At 46.1% G+C, this 21444-nt stretch overlaps 1 protein-coding gene across 1 annotated transcript in view; it reads right to left on the bottom strand.

The window, feature by feature from the left end:
• DYNC2H1 (dynein cytoplasmic 2 heavy chain 1) overlaps positions 1-21444 on the bottom strand; it is a 1848033-nt gene that overhangs the window by 635539 nt on the left and 1191050 nt on the right. Inside the window, exon 66 of the mRNA XM_029602426.1 lies at positions 12292-12455. Within this exon, the coding sequence (XP_029458286.1) occupies positions 12292-12455 (164 nt within the window). The remainder of the gene's footprint in view (positions 1-12291; positions 12456-21444) is intronic.

Genomic DNA, 21444 nt, shown 5'->3' with positions numbered 1-21444 from the left:
ATGATCGGATGTTCTCCACGTCATTAGAGGTGGGGAATCTGGCGGGATGGAGAGAAAGTTGAAATGATAACCTTGAGCAATGATTGTTAGGACCCAGTGGTCCGAAGTGATTGATTGCCATATGTTGTTGAAATGGCACAAGCGGCCTCCCACTGGGACATTTGGTAATGGAATCTGGCTGCTGCTCTCTAAGTGAAAGTCAAAATCCAGAAGCAGGGCCAGGTTAGGGGGCTGTCTGTGGCTTTTGCTTTCGAGTTTGACGAGACTGTGATTTGAGGAATGGTCTCGCAGAGCGGCATCTAGCTGCTGGCGGGTAGGACTTCTTTGGTCTATAAAAAGACTTTTTAGAGTCCTTCCGGAAAGGCTGTTTGGAAGGATAATCCGAAGGGAACAAAGAGAGCTGTCTGAGAGTCTCATGATGGTCCTTTAGTTCAGCCACTGTCTTTGAATCTGCTCGCCAAAGAGATTGTCCCCTATGCAGGGGAGGTCGGACAACTGCTCTTGCACTTCTGGACGAAGGTCTGAAGACTTAAGCCAAGCCCATCGTCTTGCTGAAATAGCTGCTGCTGCAGACACTATGGTTGCAGTGTCAAAGATATCGTAACATGATTTAATCTCATGTTTGCCTGCCTCCAAACCCTTATTAAGTAGGGTGTGGAACTTATCTGGAAGTGATTGAGGCATTGAGGTTGTCAGGTCTTGAAGTTGCTTAAAAATGACTCTATTATATTGGTTCATATATAGTTGGTAAGCAGCAATTCCGAGGATCAACATTGATCCTTGAAAGACTCGGCAACCAATGGTATCCAAAAACTTTTATTCCTTGCCAGGGGGAAAGGAAGTGTGAGTTGGACCCTTTTGCTTTCTTTTGCACAGATTCAACCACCACAGATTGGTGATCCAATTGAGGCTTTTGAAAACCTGGAGCTGACTGCACCAAGTAGGTAGAGTCAGTTTTTCTGTGGACTGGTGCAATGGAGCCAGGGTGCTTCCAGTTCTTTTTGAGAAGGTCAAGAAGAACTTGATGGATGGGGATGGCGGTGATTTCCTTGAGCGCATCCAGGAATTGAAGCAACTCCATCATTTGATGTCTGTCGTCCTGTTCCGTTAGTAACTGGAAGGGGACCAATTCAGACATGTCCTTCACAAAGTTTATGAAAGAAAGGTCCTCTGGAGGAGAACACTTTCTACTTTCATTAGGTGAAGGTGGTGAAGGTAAATCATTGGTGTCTGGTGAAGAATCATCGGTCCAGGTATCATAAGGATCCACACCTGTGTCTTTAGGGTCTGTAGAGGGACGGGGTAGTTGGATACCCGAAGGTCCCGGTTTTGGCTCCGAAGGCATCGGTGGAATAACCGGAGGCACCGATGAAAGTAATGAAGGCCCCGGCGCAGGCATCGAAGGCATTGGTGGATGGCTCGATGGTGCTGATGGGGGTATCGATATCGATCTCGATGGCTGAGGCAGTACTCCCGAAGGAGGGATGCAGAACGGTGTTTCTCCTCCCGATGACAAAGTCAACGGGGAGGGCACCGGAGCCATCGGTGACCCGGGATCCACTGGTGGAAAAGCGGCAATAAGCGCTTCTATCCTCGATAGCAGCGGTGCCAGTGCTGCTGGAATCGGGTTGGTACTCGGTTCCACTATCGGTACCGATATCGGTGCCGGGGGAACCTGGAGTCAGTTCATCGCCTTGTCGATGGCCTCCTGAACCATCCGGTCCAGTTCTTCTCGGAGACCTGGAGCAAGCAGCCCCGGCTCTGGAACAGAAGAAGGAGGCAGAGGCATAGCTGGAGGGACCACCATTGGAGGCGGAGTCGCAGCTCCCGATGCCCTGTCGGGTGACCCTGTCGCCGAAAAGGTCGATGCCTTTTCTGGACGGGGTTTCTTCGGCGGCGGCTCGGACAATGGCGAGGTCGATGGTTTTGATGCCTCAATGGTCCGAGACTTTCGGTGCCGATGGCAATGTTTCTCCTTACGATCCCCTCGGTCCTGAGGGGGATAAGAGGATGTCGAAGGCCGGGAAGTGATCGATGCCGGGCGGTCACCGGTCAGTGGACGATGCAGGCGCGATGTTGATGGTGCCGGTTCCGATGACGTCGATGCAATGGACAGAGTTGGGGTTTGAACACGGAAGAGAAGTTCCATCTTCTCCATTCTGGCCTTGCGACCTTTTGGTGTCATTAGGACACATTTGGTGCAGGTCAAGACATCGTGCTCTCATCCAAGACTCATTACACAGACTTTATGCGGGTCTGTAATGAACATGGTACGAGTAGAGTCCGGACACTGACGAAACCCCGACGCCATGGCCATAGAAAAAATCGAGCCGTGGTACGGTCGACGGCCAGTAGGCCGCGAGGGCCAAACTCGACGGTAATCGACGGAAAACGGGTAAAAACTTGCCGGAGTACCGCGGACTGAAAAAAGTTAACGGAGGTATCCCTGTGGGGCAAATTAACTTTAAATAATTCCGTGAGGAAAATTCCTGTCAGGAATACTTGCAGAGCTCATTAACCGCGTGGCTACTGCCGCGCGGAAAAAAGAAGACTGAAGAGGGACCCCTGCAGGCTGCAGGGTTAGTGCCATGTTGGGCATGCCCAGTAGGGGCCAGTCAAAGTTCTAGAAACTTTGACAAAAGTGTTCTGTGATTGGGCTCCATCCTGTGATGTCACCCATATGTGAGGACTACCATCCTGCTTGTCCTGTGAGAAAAACTGTTACCCACACTAAATATTAAATACTCTAACAGCAGCTTGATCAAATTCACATAAATTATATCCCCTCAATTGTTCTCTTCCCTCTCTCCACCTGCTGATATCTCTTCAGCATATCACTCATCTAATGCAACTCCCATATTTAATTGACCCCCCCCCCCCAAAAAAAAAAAACATTTGCTACTGAAAATCTTTGTTCACATCTCTGTGGTTCACATCTCTGTTTTCTCACCTGTTCTAAGATAATCGCTACATAAAGTAAATTTTTGTTACTTAATGTAAATATATGTTTGTTCTTTTAATCTAAGTTAATCGCTATACAATTGTTCCTTTGTAATCTTCTGCCTTTTTATACCCCTAATCAACGTTATCTAAAGTTACAGACTGTAAATTATTTCTACTCTGGTTGATTTCAGTTAATGTAAAGCCTTCTGTTTGCTGCATTGAATTCCATGTAAACCAATGTGATGTTCCCAATGAATGTAGGTCTATAAAAACTTTTAAATAAATACAATAAAAAAATAAAAAAATAAATATTACCTTACAAAACTTATATGGGTACATTTTAAAAAAGAGCACGCGTGCGTACTTTTGTTCGCGTGCACCCACTTGCGCGCGCCGAGCCCTGCGCTCGCTGCCCGTTCCCTTCCACCCCACCCGCACCTTCCATTCCCTTCCCCTACCTAACCCACTCCCCCGGCCCTATCTAGACCTCCCCTACCTTTATTTGAAAAGTTACTACTGCCTCCGGGTAGTAACTTACGCGCGCTGGCGTGGAAGGCCCCGACACAGGCCGCTGTGTCGGGGCACTCGGCCTCGCCCCCGAGCCGGCACCACGCCCCCTACCGCCCCTTTTTGCAAGCCCCAGGACTTATGCACGTCCCGGGGCTTGCGCGCGCCGCTGAGTCTATGCAAAATAGGCTCGGCGCGCGCAGTGCCGTTTTAGAAGGGTTACGCGCGTACCTTATGCGCGTAACCCTTTTAAAATCCCTTTTAAAATCACACTAATGCATCTCTAATCAATAAGATGTCTAAAACTCATACATACATGCTAGGCTCACACACGCATGCTCTCTCTCCCATACACATCTGAAGTCTCTCATGCACATATGCAGGTGCCCTCTCTCTCTCATCCACATGCAAATATCATACACATGCAGGTGCTCTCTCTTATACACATGCAGTCGCTATCTCTCATACACATTCAAGCACTCTTATGCACATATGCAGGCTCTCTTTCATAAACACATGCTGATTCTCTCTCTCTATCTGACACACATATGCAGACTCTCTCTCATATATACATGCAGGCTCTCACTCCTTCATGCACACATGCAGGTACTCTAACTGATACACACACTGAGGAGCTCTCGCATACATATGTAGGCGACCTCTCTTATGCACACAAGAAAGCTCTCTTTCTCAGGCATTGTCCTTTCTTCTGGGCCTTGGCCATGCCTGCGATGTTCCTTATTTAGTCTCACACCAAACCTCTTCAGATGGTCCAAAACACGGCAGCCAGAATATTGACAAACACGAGGAGAAGAGAACACATATCTCCCATCCTCAAAGACCTACACTGGCTGCCAATTCACTACAGAATCATACATAAGTCAATTACCACTGTCTACAAAGCCATCCATCACCATGCGCCACTCAACCTACAAATCCCATTCAGAAAACTTACCTCCACCAGACCCATCAGAGAGGCTTACAGAGAATCTCTACATGTACCACACACCAAAACTGCTCAACATATAACCTTTAGAGACTGGGCCTTCTCTACAGCAGGACCACCGCTATGGAACTCCATCCCACGGATCTTCGACAGGAACTGTGCCTGTTAACTTTCAGAAAAAGGCTTAAGATGTGGTTGTTCAAGCAAGCCTTTCCAGAAAACAACTGATCCCTAATTCTCCGACAACCACAGTCAGACATTCTTAGAACATTGTAATCAATTGTAAATAATTGCTCTTCTGTTAAATTCCTCTCTCCTTCTTCTCCTTCTCCCAGTTTTAAACATTCCTGTTTTATTGTAACTTCAGAGTTTCTCCTCACTTGTTACAGTTCTATGTTATTTTCATTTTACACCCCTTGTTAAATGTAAACCAGAATGATGTGAATTTTTATCGCGAATGCCGGTATATAAAAACACTAAATAAATAAATAAATAGAGGGGAGCTGGGAGGAGGCGGCCCTGCTACTGCCAGATGTGTCCTTCTGCCAATCCCGGGCAATAAGCCTTTCTTCTGTCCGTGATGGGTTGGGCTCCGTCGCAGACCCACCAAGTCCTCCCTCAGACCGTGTCAAGCTGGGCTCTTTATCACAGCCCCAGTGAGACTTCCCTTGGGCCATGAATGGCTGGGCTCCGTCGCGGCCCCATCGAGATCTCCCTCAAGCCGCGACGGGTTGGGTTCTGTCGTGGCCCCACCAAAGGCTGATTCTGTGGCAACCTCTCTCAGCAAAAAGTGAAATGAAAACTACGTGACCAGCACGACCAACCCACTAGGGGATGCCCGATCCCCCAAATAGGCCAATCTGCCCGTCTCCTAATAATTAATAAACACAACCAAAAGGAGAAGGTATCAATTTATCAACAGTTAAAACTCAGTTGAAATACTTTAATTCTACTATTGCATTACACAGCATCAGACAATATTATGGTGCTTAAAATTGCAATGAATTGCAATTTTAAAGCTCATTCATCTGCTGGTTCTCAATATGAGTTAACACATATTCTTTAATTAACAGGTAACCACATTTCACAAAATAGGTTAAAGAAACTTATCTTAGATGCCTATAATTTGTAAAAATAAGGCAATCGATGTTATCCCAGGACAAGCAGGATGCTAGTCCTCACATATGGGTGACGTCAGTGACGGAGCCGTAACGCGGGAAAACGTCTGTCAAAGTTTCTAGAAAGCTTTGACTGGTAGCCTGAGGCTACTGAGCATGCTCAGCATGCTATGATATTCTCTGCCACAGGGGTCTCACTCCAGTCTTCGTTTTTCCGCGCTGCCATAAGCAACGCGGTTACCGGAGCCCTGTGAGATTCCCTCACAGCTTTGACTAAAAAGTCACTTAAAATTCTCAATTTTCTCCCACATCGGGTCTCATTTTTCAATTGTCACCGGACGGTGACAAAAATAATATCTCATTTTTCACTTTGGAAACTTTTTCTCACAATCTCATCAACAGCCGTCGATACCAACGTTGCCTCCGGTTTCAAGAAATGCCCTTCTTGTAACCGGACCATGTCAGTGACAGATCCGCATCTAGAATGCGTCCTCTGTTTAGGAGAGAAGCATGATATTGTTTCATGCCCTCAATGTCAAGAAATGACCCCAAAGGGTCGAAAACTTTGAAGTGAAAAAATGGCTAGTATTTTTCAACTAGTCTCATCACCATCTACATAGACGAAGTCCACCCCGGTAGGAGGAACTAAAAAGCTCCTCATAAAAAAGAAGCATATCGAAGGATCCGGGGACGCTACTTCACCGACCCCATCCATGTCATCGACAAGGTCAGTGATTGAGCCAAGAACAAAGCATAAACATCGGCATCATCGACCCGCGGAGTCTCCATCGGTTCCATCCTCGACAGAACCGGTGGCAAAACGTCAAAAACCTTCCGATGCGGTGCTGACCTCGGTAGCTACTACGCCCTCATCGACATCGGCATCTTTACCAGTGTCCGCTACTCAGGATTTAACTGTTCTAATCCAAACGATAGTTATGGACACTCTACAAAAACAACTTCCGGCACCAGTGCCGATGCCGGCGATGGCGCCGATGCCGGCATTACTGCCGATGCCGGTGTCAACGCCGATGCCGACAACACTGTCGATGCCGGCGGCAGTGCCGAGGTTAATGCCGATATCTCCGGTTACCTCAATGGAGATTATCGAGCCTGTGTCATCGACGGCATCGAAGGAAACATCTCTACCGATGCCATTACCACCCTCGATGTCTACAGCGATGCCGCATCCATCATTGTCAATGCCTGCCTTTATAGCAAACATTACATCGATGCCAACTTTTTCCATGTCATCGATGCCGATCTTTTCGACTCAGACATCGACTGTTCCATATATATCACAGTCGATTCCCATCTATACCACGGCGCCTACCATACCGCTACCTCAAAAATAGAAGTTTAAGTCATCTCAAACAAAAATTATCGATGACTCACCAACCCAAGCTTCCAACTTCAAAGGAGAAACAATTACATGATATCTTAACTAAAAGGTATCAGGATTTACTATCCTCTTTGCCATCTGGTCCAGATGAACAGCAATTTGAGGATTCCTCACAGGATGAACCCATCCCAGGACCCTCTGGAGTCATTCCTCCTCTCAAGGTTATACCTCCACAGCAGATGCCTCAGTATGACACTTGGTCTGACACTGACTCAGATCCCACCTCGGAGGACTTCATGTCAGACCCATCTCCACCTCCTGCTGCAAAACAATTACCGCCGGAGGATCTTTCTTTTCCACTTTTTGTCCAAGAAATGGCTGATTCCATCCCTTTTCAGATACATATTGAACAAGATATGAGACAGCAGACCTTGGAGGTTCTCCAGTTTGTGGACCCGTCAAAACATACTACGGCCATTCCAGTTCATGACATTCTCCTCCAGCTGCAACAACGGCTCTGGGAACACTCATGTACCATTCCTGCAGTTAATAAGATGATAGAATCCACATATCTTATACAACCTACTGCGGGGTATCAAAAAACTCAGCTGCCCCACCACTCAGTGGTAGTGGAGTCGGCACAGAAGAGATCCAGAAGAACGAAAATTCATTCCTCTGCTCCTCCCGGAAAGGACAATAGATTTCTGGACCAACTAGGCCGCAAAATCTTCCAGGGGTCAATGCTGAATTCTAAGATCTCAGCATACCATTTGTACATGACACAGTACCATAGGAACCTCTGGAAACAGATGGAGGAGTTTGTCCCTTCACTGCCCACTCAGTATCAAGAGGCTGCATCTGCTATTATTAACAAGGGATTAGATGCAGGGAAGCACGAGGTTAGATCGGCCTATGACAGTTATGAGACAGCTTCACGAGTGGCTGCATCTGGCATCGCTGCAAGACGCTGGGCCTGGCTTAAGGCCTCTGATTTACCCCCAGAAGTCCAGGACAAATTGGTTGATTTACCCTGCCTTGGTGACAATTTATTTGGGTCTAAAGTGCAGGATGCAGTTTCCCAGTTACGTGACCATACGGAAACGTTACGCCAACTTTCCTCATTACCCCACGACTCTGCTATGCATACCACAAGACGACCTCCACGTAGAGAGTCCGGACGTCCTTTCTACAGGCAGCGAAAATACTATCCTCCCGCGTCTAGGCCAAGACAGCCTAGGTCACAGTAGAGACCTCAACAAAGACAGCAAAGGGCAGCAAGGGCACCACCACCTTCACAAACTGGCCCTACTACCAGCTTTTGAAAGTATACCCAGAAAACAAAGCATCCACATCAATCCTCACTCAAACATTCCAGTAGGAGGCAGACTGTCCAAATTTTACATCAATTGGACAACAATAACATCAGACCAGTGGGTCCTCTCTATCATACACCGAGGATACCAACTCAATTTCGTTTTAAACCCTACAGATTTTCCACCAAACAATTCTCACTTCAACGAAGATAACATTCATCAACTTCAAATAGAATTATCCACCCTTCTGACAACCAGAGCCATCGAAAGAGTGCCCTGGACTCAGCAGGGCAGAGGCTTCTATTCCTGGTATTTCCTCATTCCAAAGAAAACCGGAGGTCTTCGTCCTATCTTAGACCTCAGAAATCTCAACAAATTTCTAAAGAAAGAAAAGTTCAGAATGGTTTCCTTGGGAACCATGCTTCCACTTTTTCAAAAAGGGGATTGGCTTTGTTCTCTGGATCTCAAAGATGCTTATACTCACATTCCAATTTTTCCTCCTCATCGCAAGTACCTGCGCTTCATGATAGGCCATCAATATTTCCAGTACAGAGTTCTGCCATTTGGCCTGGCCTCTGCCCCCAGAGTGTTCACCAAATGTATGGCAGTAATATCAGCACACTTGCACAAACAAGGTGTTCATGTTTTTCTGTATCTAGACGACTGGCTCATCAGAAGTCAGTCTCAAGAAGGAATTCTAACTTCTTTAAATCACACAATTACTCTCCTTTACAACATGGGATTTCTCATCAATTACCAAAAATCCCATCTTACTCCATCCCATCTCCTTCAATTCATAGGAGCAGAATTAAATACCATCCTCGCAAAAGCCTTTCTTCCCGAGGATCGAGCAGAAACACTTTCTCGCCTGGCAAACTTGATTTCTTCAAACACCACAGCCACAGCTTCTAAGCTTATTAGGCCACATGGCCTCCACAGTTCATGTCACTCCTCTGGCAAGGCTAGCCATGCGAATTACTCAATGGACTTTAAAATCTCAATGGATCCAAGCCATTCAACCACTTCATTCTCTAATTCAAATCACACCCAAGCTACGCTAATCTCTGCTTTGGTGGATAAACAAGGACAATTTGCACAAGGGAGAAACCTTCAAGCAACCAGTCCCACAAATAACTTTAACTACAGATGCATCCACCTTGGGTTGGGGAGCTCACATAGACAATCTCCACACCCAGGGAACTTGGACAAAGCTCGAAGCAACCTTTCAAATCAATTTCCTGGAACTTTGAGCTATACGTTATGCGCTACATGCCTTCAAGGACTGCCTTTCCAACAAGACTGTTCTGATCCAAACGGACAACACAGTAGCCATGTGGTACATAAACAAACAGGGAGGTACAGGCTCGTATCTCCTTTGTCAAGAAGCTGCACAGATTTGGGGATGGGCCCTGAAACACTCAATGTTCCTCCGGGCCACTTATCTACCAGGCATTCACAATGTAGTAGCAGATCGACTCAGTTGTCAGTTCCAACCACACGAGTGGTCCCTGGATCCCTCAGTAGCGTCCAGGATATTTCAACGCTGGGGTCAACCGACACTAGACCTCTTTGCATCACACCTCAATCACAAAGTAGACAACTTCTGTTCTCTACACAACCAAAAGAACCAGCCAGCCAAGGACGCCTTTGCTCGCCCTTGAAATTTAGGCCTACTATACGCGTTTCCTCCAATACCGCTCATAACCAAAACACTTGTGAAACTACAACAGGACAAGGGGTCCATGATACTCATAGCCCCGTATTGGCCTCGACAAGTATGGTTTCCCACACTTCTAGACCTCTCGATCAGGGATCCCATTCGCCTGGGAGTAGCTCCCACTCTCATAACTCAGGATCAGGGTCGATTGCGCCATCCCAATCTTCAATCCCTCACCCTGACGGCATGGATGTTGAAAGCTTGATTTTACAACCACTCAACCTTTCAACCAAAGTGTCTCAAGTTCTTATAGCTTCACGTAAACCTTCAACTCGAAAGAATTACTCTTCAAAATGGAAAAGGTTTACTTTGTGGTGCAGACAACAGAATATTGATCATTTCTCCTGCTCCACCTCTTCTTTATTAGACTATTTATGTCACCTTTCAGACACTGGTCTCCAGACTTCATCTGTAAGAGTCCATTTAAGTGCAATCTCGGCTTACCATAATAAGATGGCAGATGCACCTATATCCACACAACCTCTCATCAGTAGATTTATGAGAGGTTTAACTCACCTTAAACCACCAATTCGGCCACCAGTCAAAGAATGGGACCTGAATCTGGTCTTAACAAGACTCATGCGTTCTCCCTTTGAACCCATGGATTCCTGTGATCTTAAACTTCTCACATGGAAAACTATCTTCCTCATAGCCATTACATCAGCTAAAAGGGTTAGTGAGTTACAAGCACTTGTCAGATACAAACCCTATACAAAATTCCTACATGACAGAGTGGTACTCCGAACACATCCAAAATTCCTTCCCAAAGTAGTTACGGAATTCCACTTGAACCAATCCATAGTTTTACCCATATTCTTTCCAAGGCCTCATTCTCACCAAGGAGAGCAGGCCTTACATACCTTGGACTGTAAACGTGCACTATCCTTTTACTTAACCGCACTGCAGTCCACAGGAAATCCACTCAACTGTTTGTTTCTTATGATCCAAACAAACCTGGTAAACCAGTAGGTAAGCATACTCTATCCAACAGGCTAGCAGATTGCATATAGTTTTGCTATGAAAAAGCAGGCCTTCCTCTCCAAGGGCGAGTAAAGGCACATTCAGTAAGAGCAATGACAACCTCAGAAGCACACTATCGTTCAGTGCCCATAATTGACATTTGTAAAGCAGCAACATGGAGTTCCCTTCACACCTTTGGAGCTCATTACTGTTTGGACAAACAAGGACGACAAGATTCAGCCTATGGACAATCTGTCTTAAAGAACTTGTTTCTAGTTTAATCCCAACTCCTTCCACATCCAACCTGCTGTGTTCTTCGGCTGATTCATTTTCAACAATACTTCACCGTTGCTACACTACAAAATGACTCAGCCTCTAGCTTGCTAATCACCCATATGTGAGGACTAGCATCCTGCTTGTCCTGGGATAAAGCAAAATTGCTTACCTTGTAATAGGTGTTATCCCAGGACAGCAGGATGTAGTCCTCACGAAACCCACCCGCCACCCCGCGGAGTTGGATCTTATTCTCTTTTTTCTTATTTTCTTACTTTATTTTTTGCTAAAGCTTATTGCTACATACGAGACTGGAGTGAGACCCCTGTGGCAGAGAATATCATAGCATGATGAGCATGTTCAGTAGCCTCAGGCTACCAGTCAAAGCTTTCTAGAAACTTTGACAGAAGTTTTCCCACGTTAGGGCTCCGTCACTGATGTCACCCATATGCGTGGACTACATCCTGCTGTCCTGGGATAACACCTATTACAAGGTAAGCAATTTTGCTTTTCCTACAACCATAAACAGTACTGGAATCACTGATACAGTGCTCATATCATCAAAATTCAACCTGACATAGGCCCATGATTTGGTGATAATGCCTGCATCAGGGATTCGATTTACACAGCTGGTAATTCATCATTTTGTAAGCTGCCATACTACTATTGCTGTACTCTTATCCCCACCACTTATTTTTATCAGTTAGTCCACCTGCTTGCTGCTACTCCCCCCACCTGAGATGTGTCACAAATGGATGGATGGATGGACAGACAGACAGACAAACTGAAAACACAAAAACCTTTTATTTCATTAAAAAATCGTTAAAAAACAACATGGTTTACTATTATTTTATCTCTCTTTCTTGCTTGCATGATGGGTCCCTCAAGGAGGTAAGCCCTGGGCAATTGACCCTTCTTCCCATTGCCCCAATTGTGACACTGACCAGCACTCATGCTCACAGACTTCCCCTTGCTAAAATAAGACTTTTGATTAGGGTTGGAGGATTATTTTAAGATTTCAGCAACCAAGTTTGTTTCCCAGTCAGAACCTGTCCTTGTAAATAAGAACATGAAAATAAGAACTGATATTCCTTTTCCTGATAACCAGACACTATTTTTAACCTGAGTTTTAAATGGCTTGCTTTCTTCAGCAGACATGATTATAATTTTACCTGTCCTCGTAATCCGGCTCTTGTTGTAGTAAAATTTACTTCAGTAACTATAGAAGCTGCATCAGGTGGAATGACAGGATTTGGATTTCGTGTTGCTAGAAAGAGGCGGAAGTGTTCATTATAATCAATGATTTTGTCACCAATCTGCACAACATATCTTGGTCCTGTGAAAATGATAATAAAAGGATAATTTTAATCTCCAAACGTGTAAGTCAATTACAAAAAAATAATTAAAAATCAACACTGCAGACAAATATTTAGAAATTTATCTTAACAGCTATGGTTCATATAAGGAAAAAAACTAAATTTTAAAATGGCAAGAATAAGTTGTAATAAGATGTGGCATACATTAAGTCAAAAGTACTTTGACATATTGAATATTCAGTGTCATGTTAATCAACATTTGTTAACTGATTAACCATCAAACCACAGAAAGGACTGATCTGTATATGCAACTAGCCTATGTACAGTTTTGAAAATACTGTAAAGTAGAACTTATTTCCACTCTAAAACCAATTTCACCATAAAACTACTACTGTAACAAACCTCCATTAATTGTGATCCTTACAGTATACTGAGATAATCATAAATTAAAACAAACAATGGGGCAGATTTTCAAAGGCTACGCGCGTAACCTGAGGAAATCTACCCCTGCGCGCGCCGAGCCTATTTGGCATAGGCTTGGCGGCGCGCGCAAGCCCCGGGATGCACTTATGTCCCAGGGCTTGCTAAAATGGGCGGTCCGGGGGGGTGTCCGGGGGGGGGTGTGTCTGCGGTCCGGAGCAGTCCGGGGGTGTAGCCGAGTGCCCCGACACTGCGGCCTGTGTCGGGACCTGGCCAGCTGGCACTCGCAAGTTATGCCTGCGAGAGGCAGGCGTAACTCCATCGAACAAGGTAGGGGGGGGATTTAGGTAGGGCCGGGGGAGGGGGGGGGGGTTAGATAGGGGAAGGGAGGGAAAGGTGGGGGGATCCAAAAAAAAGTTCCCTCCGAGATCGGAGCGGCCTTGCAGGAAACGGGGAAAGCCATCGAGGCTCCCCTTGGGCTCAGAGCACGCAAGGTGCACATGTGTGCACCCCTTTGCGCGCGCCGACCCCGGATTTTATAACATGAGAATGGCAGCGCGCAAATGTTATAAAATCGGGTGTACATTTGTGCATGCCGGGGTAGCGCGCACAAATGTACCCCACGCGCGTAGGAATTAAAATCGGCCCCTAATTGTACCAGCTTGGGTGCTAGTTAGAATAAGGTTGTTTAAATACATAAACAAATGCATATAACTTTCCTTAAAGTTATTCCTGAATGGAGATTTTTCTACTACATAGCCTCACAAAGTAACGGGCCGTAACAGTAAAATCGCGGGAGAGCGGACAAGTACCCGCTCTCCAGGCGCGCGCACAGGCCACTCTCCTCTGCGCGCGATTCAGTATTTTAATTTATTTTAATTAGGGCCGGTGGTAAAAAGAGGCGCTAGGGACACTAGCGCCTCCCTAGCGCCTCTTTTTTGATGGAAGCGGCGGCTGTCAGCGGGTTTGACAGCCGACGCTCAATTTTGCCGGCGTCTATTCTCAAGCCTGCTGACAGCCACAGGTTCGGAAACTGGATGCCGGCAAAATTGAGCGTCCGGTTTTCGACCCGCCAGCCACAGGCACATTTAAACATTTTTTTGTTTACTTTTTTAAACTTTCTGGACCTCCAACTTAATATCGCCATGATATTAAGTCGGAGGGTGCACAGAAAAGCAGTTTTTACTGCTTTTCTGTGCACTTTCCCAGTGCCGGCAGAAACTAGCGCCTACCTTTGGGTAGGTGCTAATTTCTGAAAGCAAAATGTGCGGCTTGGCTGCACATTTTGCTTTCTGAATCGCGCGGGAATACCTAATAGGGCCATCAACATGGCGCTATTAGGTTCAGGGGGGTTGGACTGCGTTTTGGACGCGCTATTACCCCTTACTGAATAAGGAGTAAAGCTAGCGAGTCCAAAACGCACGTCCAAATACCGGCTAACAGTGCGCTCCACACAAAGTCAAATCTCTAAGAAGCAATACAAAAACACCATAAAAACCAATTTTAGGATGTGCAAACAAAAATAAAACAAAAGTAAAAGTTGTCAGAAGCAGCATGCTCACACTATTCTTGTGCACAGAAAGCAGAAAATGTGTTGGTTAATTAACGTGTGCATGTTACTTACTGAGAGCATGCTTAATAACATAAGCATGCTAAGTTATATTTTCCTTTTCACTCTTCCTCCTGGCTTTCAAGGGGTATACAACATTGCTTGTCGCATGGGGTTATTTGTCAGTGCAGAGGGAAGAAGTGGGTGACTTACTTCCCTCCAGGTAAGTGCTACAGTATTGTTTGGCCACAGTAACAGCGTTAAACCATTGGTTGGAAATACATTTGCCTTGAGTAAAAGATAGATTTATTTTTTAAGTGCTCAAGTGTGTCTCCTCTATCACCTTCTTCTCTTCATTTTTTCCCTATACCCTATATCTCACTTATCTTGCTGGTACTCTGTGAAAACTTTTTTTTTCACATTGGAGACGGGATGTAGAAAGGACTAGGGGCAGGCTACTTGCTAATTATTTGACCCAAAACGAGGACCCTGATTTTGTGACTAGTCAGAGGGATGTGGTGGGTAGAGCTAATTCCCGCCACCCCGACCCCCAAAAAATGCCTGCTGGACTCAGAGGCCAGACTGACTGCAGCAGTGACCCTAAGAATCATGCCAATATCTTGAAGCACGTCTGTTTCCACACCAGGATGAAATCTCCAGGTGGGGAGCAATACTTGAAAAGTATATGTGATGTGTCACTGTTTAGTTTGAAAAGACATATTTGTAGCCCCAATTTCAGGGTGTTGACTAAAAAGGCCAGGGGCCAAACTCAGTCCCGGGGCTAATGCCAATTCACCATTACTAGTCCTTTTAACCCAGCATGTGGATTCTTTCAAATGGGGGAAGGCATAAAGGTGGGAAAGCATGTTTATATATATTAATTTTTGTTATTGACTGGTCATTTTGCTCCTTTGGAAATTTGGAATAGAAACAAAGATGCCAGTAGAAAGGGATCACTTTGTCCACTCAGTCTAATTACCATGATCTTCTTCCATCCTCCTCCCATCATTAAGTAACCTTTGTATTTATTCCATGCATGTGAATTCTGCCATTGTTTTCACTCCTATGATTCCTACTGGAAAAGTATATTCCAGTATCTACTACCATGTCAGTGAAAAGCAAAATTGCTTACCTTGTAATAGGTGTTATCCCAGGACAGCAGGATGTAGTCCTCACATATGGGTGACATCAGGAATGGAGCCCTATGTACGGAAAAACTTCTATCAAAGTTTCTATGAAACTTTTGACTGGCACCAGAGTGCCTACTGAGCATGCCCAGCATGCCATGATATTCCCTGCCACAGGGGTCTCCCTTCAGTCTGTTTTGTAGCAATTAGCATTAGCCAAAAATAAAATAATAAAACGTATCGGACCCAACTCCGCGGGGTGGCGGGTGGGTTTCGTGAGGACTACATCCTGCTGTCCTGGGATAACACCTATTACAAGGTAAGCAATTTTGCTTTATCCCAGGACAAGCAGGATGCTAGTCCTCACATATGGGTGATTAGCAAGCTAGAGGCTGAGTCATTTAGGATTGAGGCAACAGTGAAGTATTGTTGTTGAAATGAGTCAGCCGAAGATCACAGCAGGTTGGATGTAGAAGGAGTTGGGATTACACTGGAAACAAGTTCTTTAAGACAGATTGTCCATAGGCTGAATCTGGTCTTCCTTCTTTGTCTAAACAATAGTGAGCTGCAAAGGTGTGAAGAGAACTCCATGTTGCTGCTTTACAAATGTCCAGAATAGGTACAGAGCGAAGGTGTGCTACTGAGGTTGACATTGCTCTGACTGAATGTGCTTTTACTCGCCCTTGAAGAGTAAGGCCTGCTTTTTCATAGCAAAACTGTATGCAATCTGCTAGCCAGTTTGACAAAGTATGTTTACCCACTGCTTTACCTGGTTTGTTTGGATCATAAGATACAAATAGTTGACTGGACTTTCTTTGGACTGCAGTGCGGTTTAAGTAGAAGGATAGCGCACGTTTACAGTCCAAGGTATGTAAGGCTCTTTCTCCCTGGTAAGAGTGAGGCCTTGGAAAGAATGTTGGTAAAACTATAGATTGGTTCAGGTGGAATTCCGTGACTACTTTTGGAAGGAATTTGGGATGAGTACGGAGGACCACCCTGTCATGTAGGAACTTTGTAAAAGGTTCGTATGTGACAAGTGCTTGTAGTTCACTGACTCTTCTAGCTGATGTAATGGCTATGAGGAATACAGTTTTCCATGTAAGAAATTTAAGGTCACAGGTGTCTAAGGGTTCGAATGGGGAACGCATGAGCCTGGATAATACTACGTTTAGGTCCCATTGTATGCTTGGGGAATGATTTGGAGGTTTAAGGTGAGTTAAACCCTTCATAAATCTACTGACAGGAGGCTGTGTAGAGATAGGTGCATCTCCCATCTTGTTATGGTAAGCTGAGATTGCACTCAAGTGTACTCTTACAGATGAAGTCCGAAGACCAGAGTCTGAAAGATGGTACAGGTAATCTAGTAATGAGGTAGTGGGGCAAGTGAAAGGATCTAAAGATTTCTGAGTGCACCACAAAGTAAACCGTTTCCATTTGTAGGAATAATTCTTTCTAGTGGAAGTTTTACATGAAGCTATCAGCATTTGAGATATAATGGTTGAAAGGTTGAGTGGTTGTAAGATCAAGCTTTCAACATCCATGCTGTCAGGGATAGGGATTGAAGGTTGGGATGGCGCAACCGACCCTGTTCCTGAGTTATGAGATTGGGAGCTACTCCCAGGCGAATGGGATTCCTGACTGAGAGGTCTAGCAGTGTGGGAAACCATACTTGTCGAGGCCAGTATAGGGCTATGAGTATCATCGTCCCTTTGTCCTGTTGCAGCTTCACTAGAGTTTTGGTTATGAGCGGTATCGGTGGATACGCATATAACAGGCCTGAGTTCCAATGGCGAGCAAAGGCGTCCTTTGGTAGGCTGTTCTCCTGTTGTAGCAGGGAGCAGTAATTGCTCACTTTGTAGTTCAGATGGGATGCAAAGAGATCTATTGTTGGTTGAACCCAGCATTGAAAGATCTTGGTTGCTGTCGCTGGATCCAAGGACCATTCGTGTGGTTGGAACTGACGACTGAGGCGATCGGCTATTATGTTGCGGATGCCTGCTAAGTAAGTGGCCCATAGAAGAACTGAGTGTGCTAGGGCCCAGTCCCAAATCTGTGCTGCTTCTTGGCAAAGGAGGTAGGTACCTGTTCCCCCTTGTTTGTTGATGTACCACATGGCTACTGTGTTGTCTGTCTGAATCAACACAGTCTTATGTGAAAGGCAGTCCTTGAACGCATGTAGCGCATAACGTATAGCTCAAAGCTCTAGGAAGTTTATTTGAAAAGAGGCTTCGGCTTTTGTCCACGTCCCTTGGGTCTTCAGATGACCAATGTGTGCTCCCCAGCCTAAAGTGGACGCATCTGTAGTTAATGTCACTTACGGAATTGGATGCTGGAAAGGCAAACCTTTGAGCAAATTGTTCATTGATGTCCACCAGAGGAGGGAGGAATGCAGTTCCTGTGTTATCTGAACGTGAATGGACAATGGTTGAATGGCTTGAATCCACTGCGTTTTTAGTGTCCATTGCAGTAGTCGCATGGTCAATCTGGCCATGGGAGTGACGTGGACTGTGGAGGCCATGTGACCGAGTAGGGTGAGGCACTGATGAGCTGTAACTTGAGATTGAGTTCGGAGAGAGTGTGCCAGGAGAACGAGTGTATGGGCACGGTCTCTTGGAAGAAAAGCTTTTGCTATGATGGTGTTTAAATCTGCACCGATGAATTGTAGTAGGTGAGATGGTGTGAAATGGGATTTCTGATAATTGATGAGAAATCCCAAGGAGTGAAGCAAGTTGACTGTGAGCTTGAGGGAATTGAGAGCTCCTTCTTGTGTCTGACTGCTGATGAGCCAATCGTCTAGATAAGGGAATACATGCACCTTCTGTTTGTGGAGGTGTGCCATTGCCACTGCCAGACACTTTGTGAACACTCGAGGTGCTGAGGCTAGGCCGAATGGGAGCACTCGGTATTGAAAATGTTGTCCTTCGACCAGAAATCGCAAGTACTGGCGATGAGGAGGAAAGATGGGAATGTGAGCGTAGGTGTCTTGAAGATCCAGAGAGCAGAGCCAATCCCCTTTTTGAAGGAGAGGTAGCATGGTGCCTAATGATACCATCCTGAATTTTTCTTTTTTGAGAAATTTGTTGAAATTTCTGAGGTCCAGGATGGGACGAAGGCCTCCGGTTTTCTTTGGAATGAGGAAATAGCGGGAGTAGAATCCTCTGCCCTGCTGAGGTCTGGGAACTGGTTCTATGGCCCTGGCTCTCAGAAGGGTGGATAATTCTGTTTGTATAATTTTGGAATGGTGGTTCACTGTCCAAGATGAGATTAGTGGAGTTTTGTTTGGTACAGTGAGAAAATCCAATCGGTAACCGTGAGCTGTAATGGAAAGTACCCATTGTTCTGTGGTAATGGAAGTCCAGGTGTGATGGAAATAGGCTACATGACCTCCTACTGGCAGGTGTGGAAGTGGATTGGTGGATGGGCTACTGTTCTCTGATTGTCTTTCAAAATCCCGACGTTGATGCAGTCTGAGGAGGAGGTTGAGGGCTGGCAGGCCTTTGCCGAGCCTGAGGTCGCTGAGCTGAGCGAGATGGTCTTGCTCGGTTTGATGGGGGATAGTAGCGGTGTTGGCGGTAGTAAGGACGCCTGATATCCCTTCTAGGAGGTCTCCTGACCGGGGGTTGTGTCTCCTGAGGCAGTAATGAGAGTTGTTTAAGTGCCTCAGTATGGTCTTTTATAGTTGCAACTGCTTCCTTAACCTTGTCGCCAAACAGTTTATCCCCAAACAAGGAAGGTCGGCCAGTCTCTCCAGTACTTCTGGTCGGAGATCAGACGCCTTAAGCCAGGCCCATCTACGAGCAGTTATTCCTGAAGCCGAGAGACGTGATGCAGTCTCAAAACTGTCGTAAGTCGCCCTAACTTCATGATTGCCTGCCTCTAGGCCTTTATGAACCAGTTGATGAAAGGGTTCCTGATATTGATCAGGAAGTGTGTGAACGAGGTCTTGGACTTGTTTCCAAAGATTTGGTTCATAAAGAGTTGGTAAGATGCAAAGATTTGGTTCATAAAGAGTTGGTAAGATGCAATCCGAGATACCAACATAGATCCTTGGAAGACTTTACGTCCTAAGTTGTCCATTAATCTGTTATCTTTTCCAGGTGGTGTGGAGGCGTGAGATTTCAACCGTTTTGCTTTTTTCTGGGCCGACTCCACTACCACGGATTGATGAGGTAGCTGGGTCTTCTGGAACCCAGGAATTGGTTGGACTAAGTAGGTGGCATCTGACCTCTTGTTTACCGATGCCAGTGAACCTGGATGTTCCCATATGCGGTACATGAGTTCTTGTAATTCCTCATGCACTGGCACTGCCAAAATCTCCTTGGGAGTCTTTTGCCTGGAATCCACCTCTGCGTGTAACCTGAAAGGAATAGTCTCCGCCATGTCCTTAACAAAGTCTTCCGGAGGAGACTTCATACGGTCCTCAGGAGGTGATGGTTCAGATAGTATGTCCTCTTCTGAAGAGAAATCTGTATCTGTATCTGTGCCTGTCTCTCTAGGGGACCTCACTGGTTGTGGCCTAGTAGGCACCAACGGTTTCCCCTTTGGCATTGGTGGAAGTAAAGGGGACCGAGGCTGATGAGGCCTAGGAACTCCTGAGGGTCCTGGAATAGGTTCATCCTCGATGTCTTTTGGTTTCTTCGATATGGTATTGAGTAAAGAGTCCAGTTTCTGCATCAGTCGTTGAAGAACCGCAAATTCTGAGGATGCCACCGATGGAGTCACCGGTGGAATCGATGCAGGCATCAGGCGTGGCACCGAGGGCATCGGTGGCGAAATCGATGGTGATGGATCCGAAGGCATCAGAGCTGGTGTCGATGGCGACATCGGTGTCGATGGCTGGAATGGTACCGCACCGAGGAGCGCTTGTCGAACCGCTTGACGGATATATCCATCAAGTTCCGCCCGCATAGCTGATGGTATCAGAGCAGCTATGGGGGGAGGCGGTGATGGCGATACCGATACCTCCTCAGAGCCCTGAGGAGGTATGGTGCCCTGCACCGGTATCGGTGGGGATTGCCCTGGTACCTTAGGCCTCGGAGCCTCCACGCTCGTCCGAGCTTTCTTGGCGAAGGAGGTCGAGTCAGTCGATGGCTCAGCGAGCACCGGCTCAATGGCGTGCTGGCGTCGATGCCGATGCTTTTCCTTCTGCTTTTCACTGCCGGAGGTGGACGCCTTAGACGACGGTGAGGGGGAGGGAGTAGAAGCATCTCCGGCCTCACCTGGAAGTCGTCTTTTAAGAATGACTTGCTGACGTCGATGTTGTTGGGAGCAGTTGAATCTTGAAGAGATGCTCCATTTTCTCCATCCGGAGCCGACGTCCTTTCGATGTCATCTCGGCGCATAAATTGCAGGACTTGACGTCGTGTTTTTCACCGAAGCAAAGCACACATTTTTGGTGCGGGTCCGTAATGGACATATTTCGCGCACAATTCGGGCATTTTTTAAAACCCGAGGCCATTTTTGCCGGACAGCCGTCGACGGCAATGGCTTCAAAAACGGTATGGAACCTAAGAAAATCACAGGGAAAAAACTTACCGCGATGGAACGGAAGGGAGACCCTTGCGGTGGAAAGTTTTTCCTAACTTTTTTCTAAAGTTTTACGTGTATTGAAATTCAGCACAGGTCTCCAGATTAACCGCGAGGCTAACGGCTCCGTGGAAAAAAGAAGACTGAAGGGAGACCCCTGTGGCAGGGAATATAATGGCATGCTGGGCATGCTCAGTGGGCACTCTGGTGCCAGTCAAAAGTTTCATAGAAACTTTGATAGAAGTTTTTCCGTACATAGGGCTCCATTACTGATGTCACCCATATGTGAGGACTAGCATTCTGCTTGTCCTGGGATGAAAGTATTTTCTCACATTCCTTTTGCAATTTCCTCCTTTCACTTTAATATGAGATTGAGATTGAAACAAT

The sequence above is a fragment of the Rhinatrema bivittatum genome, chromosome 5 (genome assembly GCF_901001135.1).
Source record: "Rhinatrema bivittatum chromosome 5, aRhiBiv1.1, whole genome shotgun sequence".
Lineage (NCBI taxonomy): Eukaryota > Metazoa > Chordata > Amphibia > Gymnophiona > Rhinatrematidae > Rhinatrema > Rhinatrema bivittatum.
The sequence above is the reverse complement of the archived record's forward strand: the minus strand, read 5'-3'. Positions and strand labels throughout refer to the sequence as shown.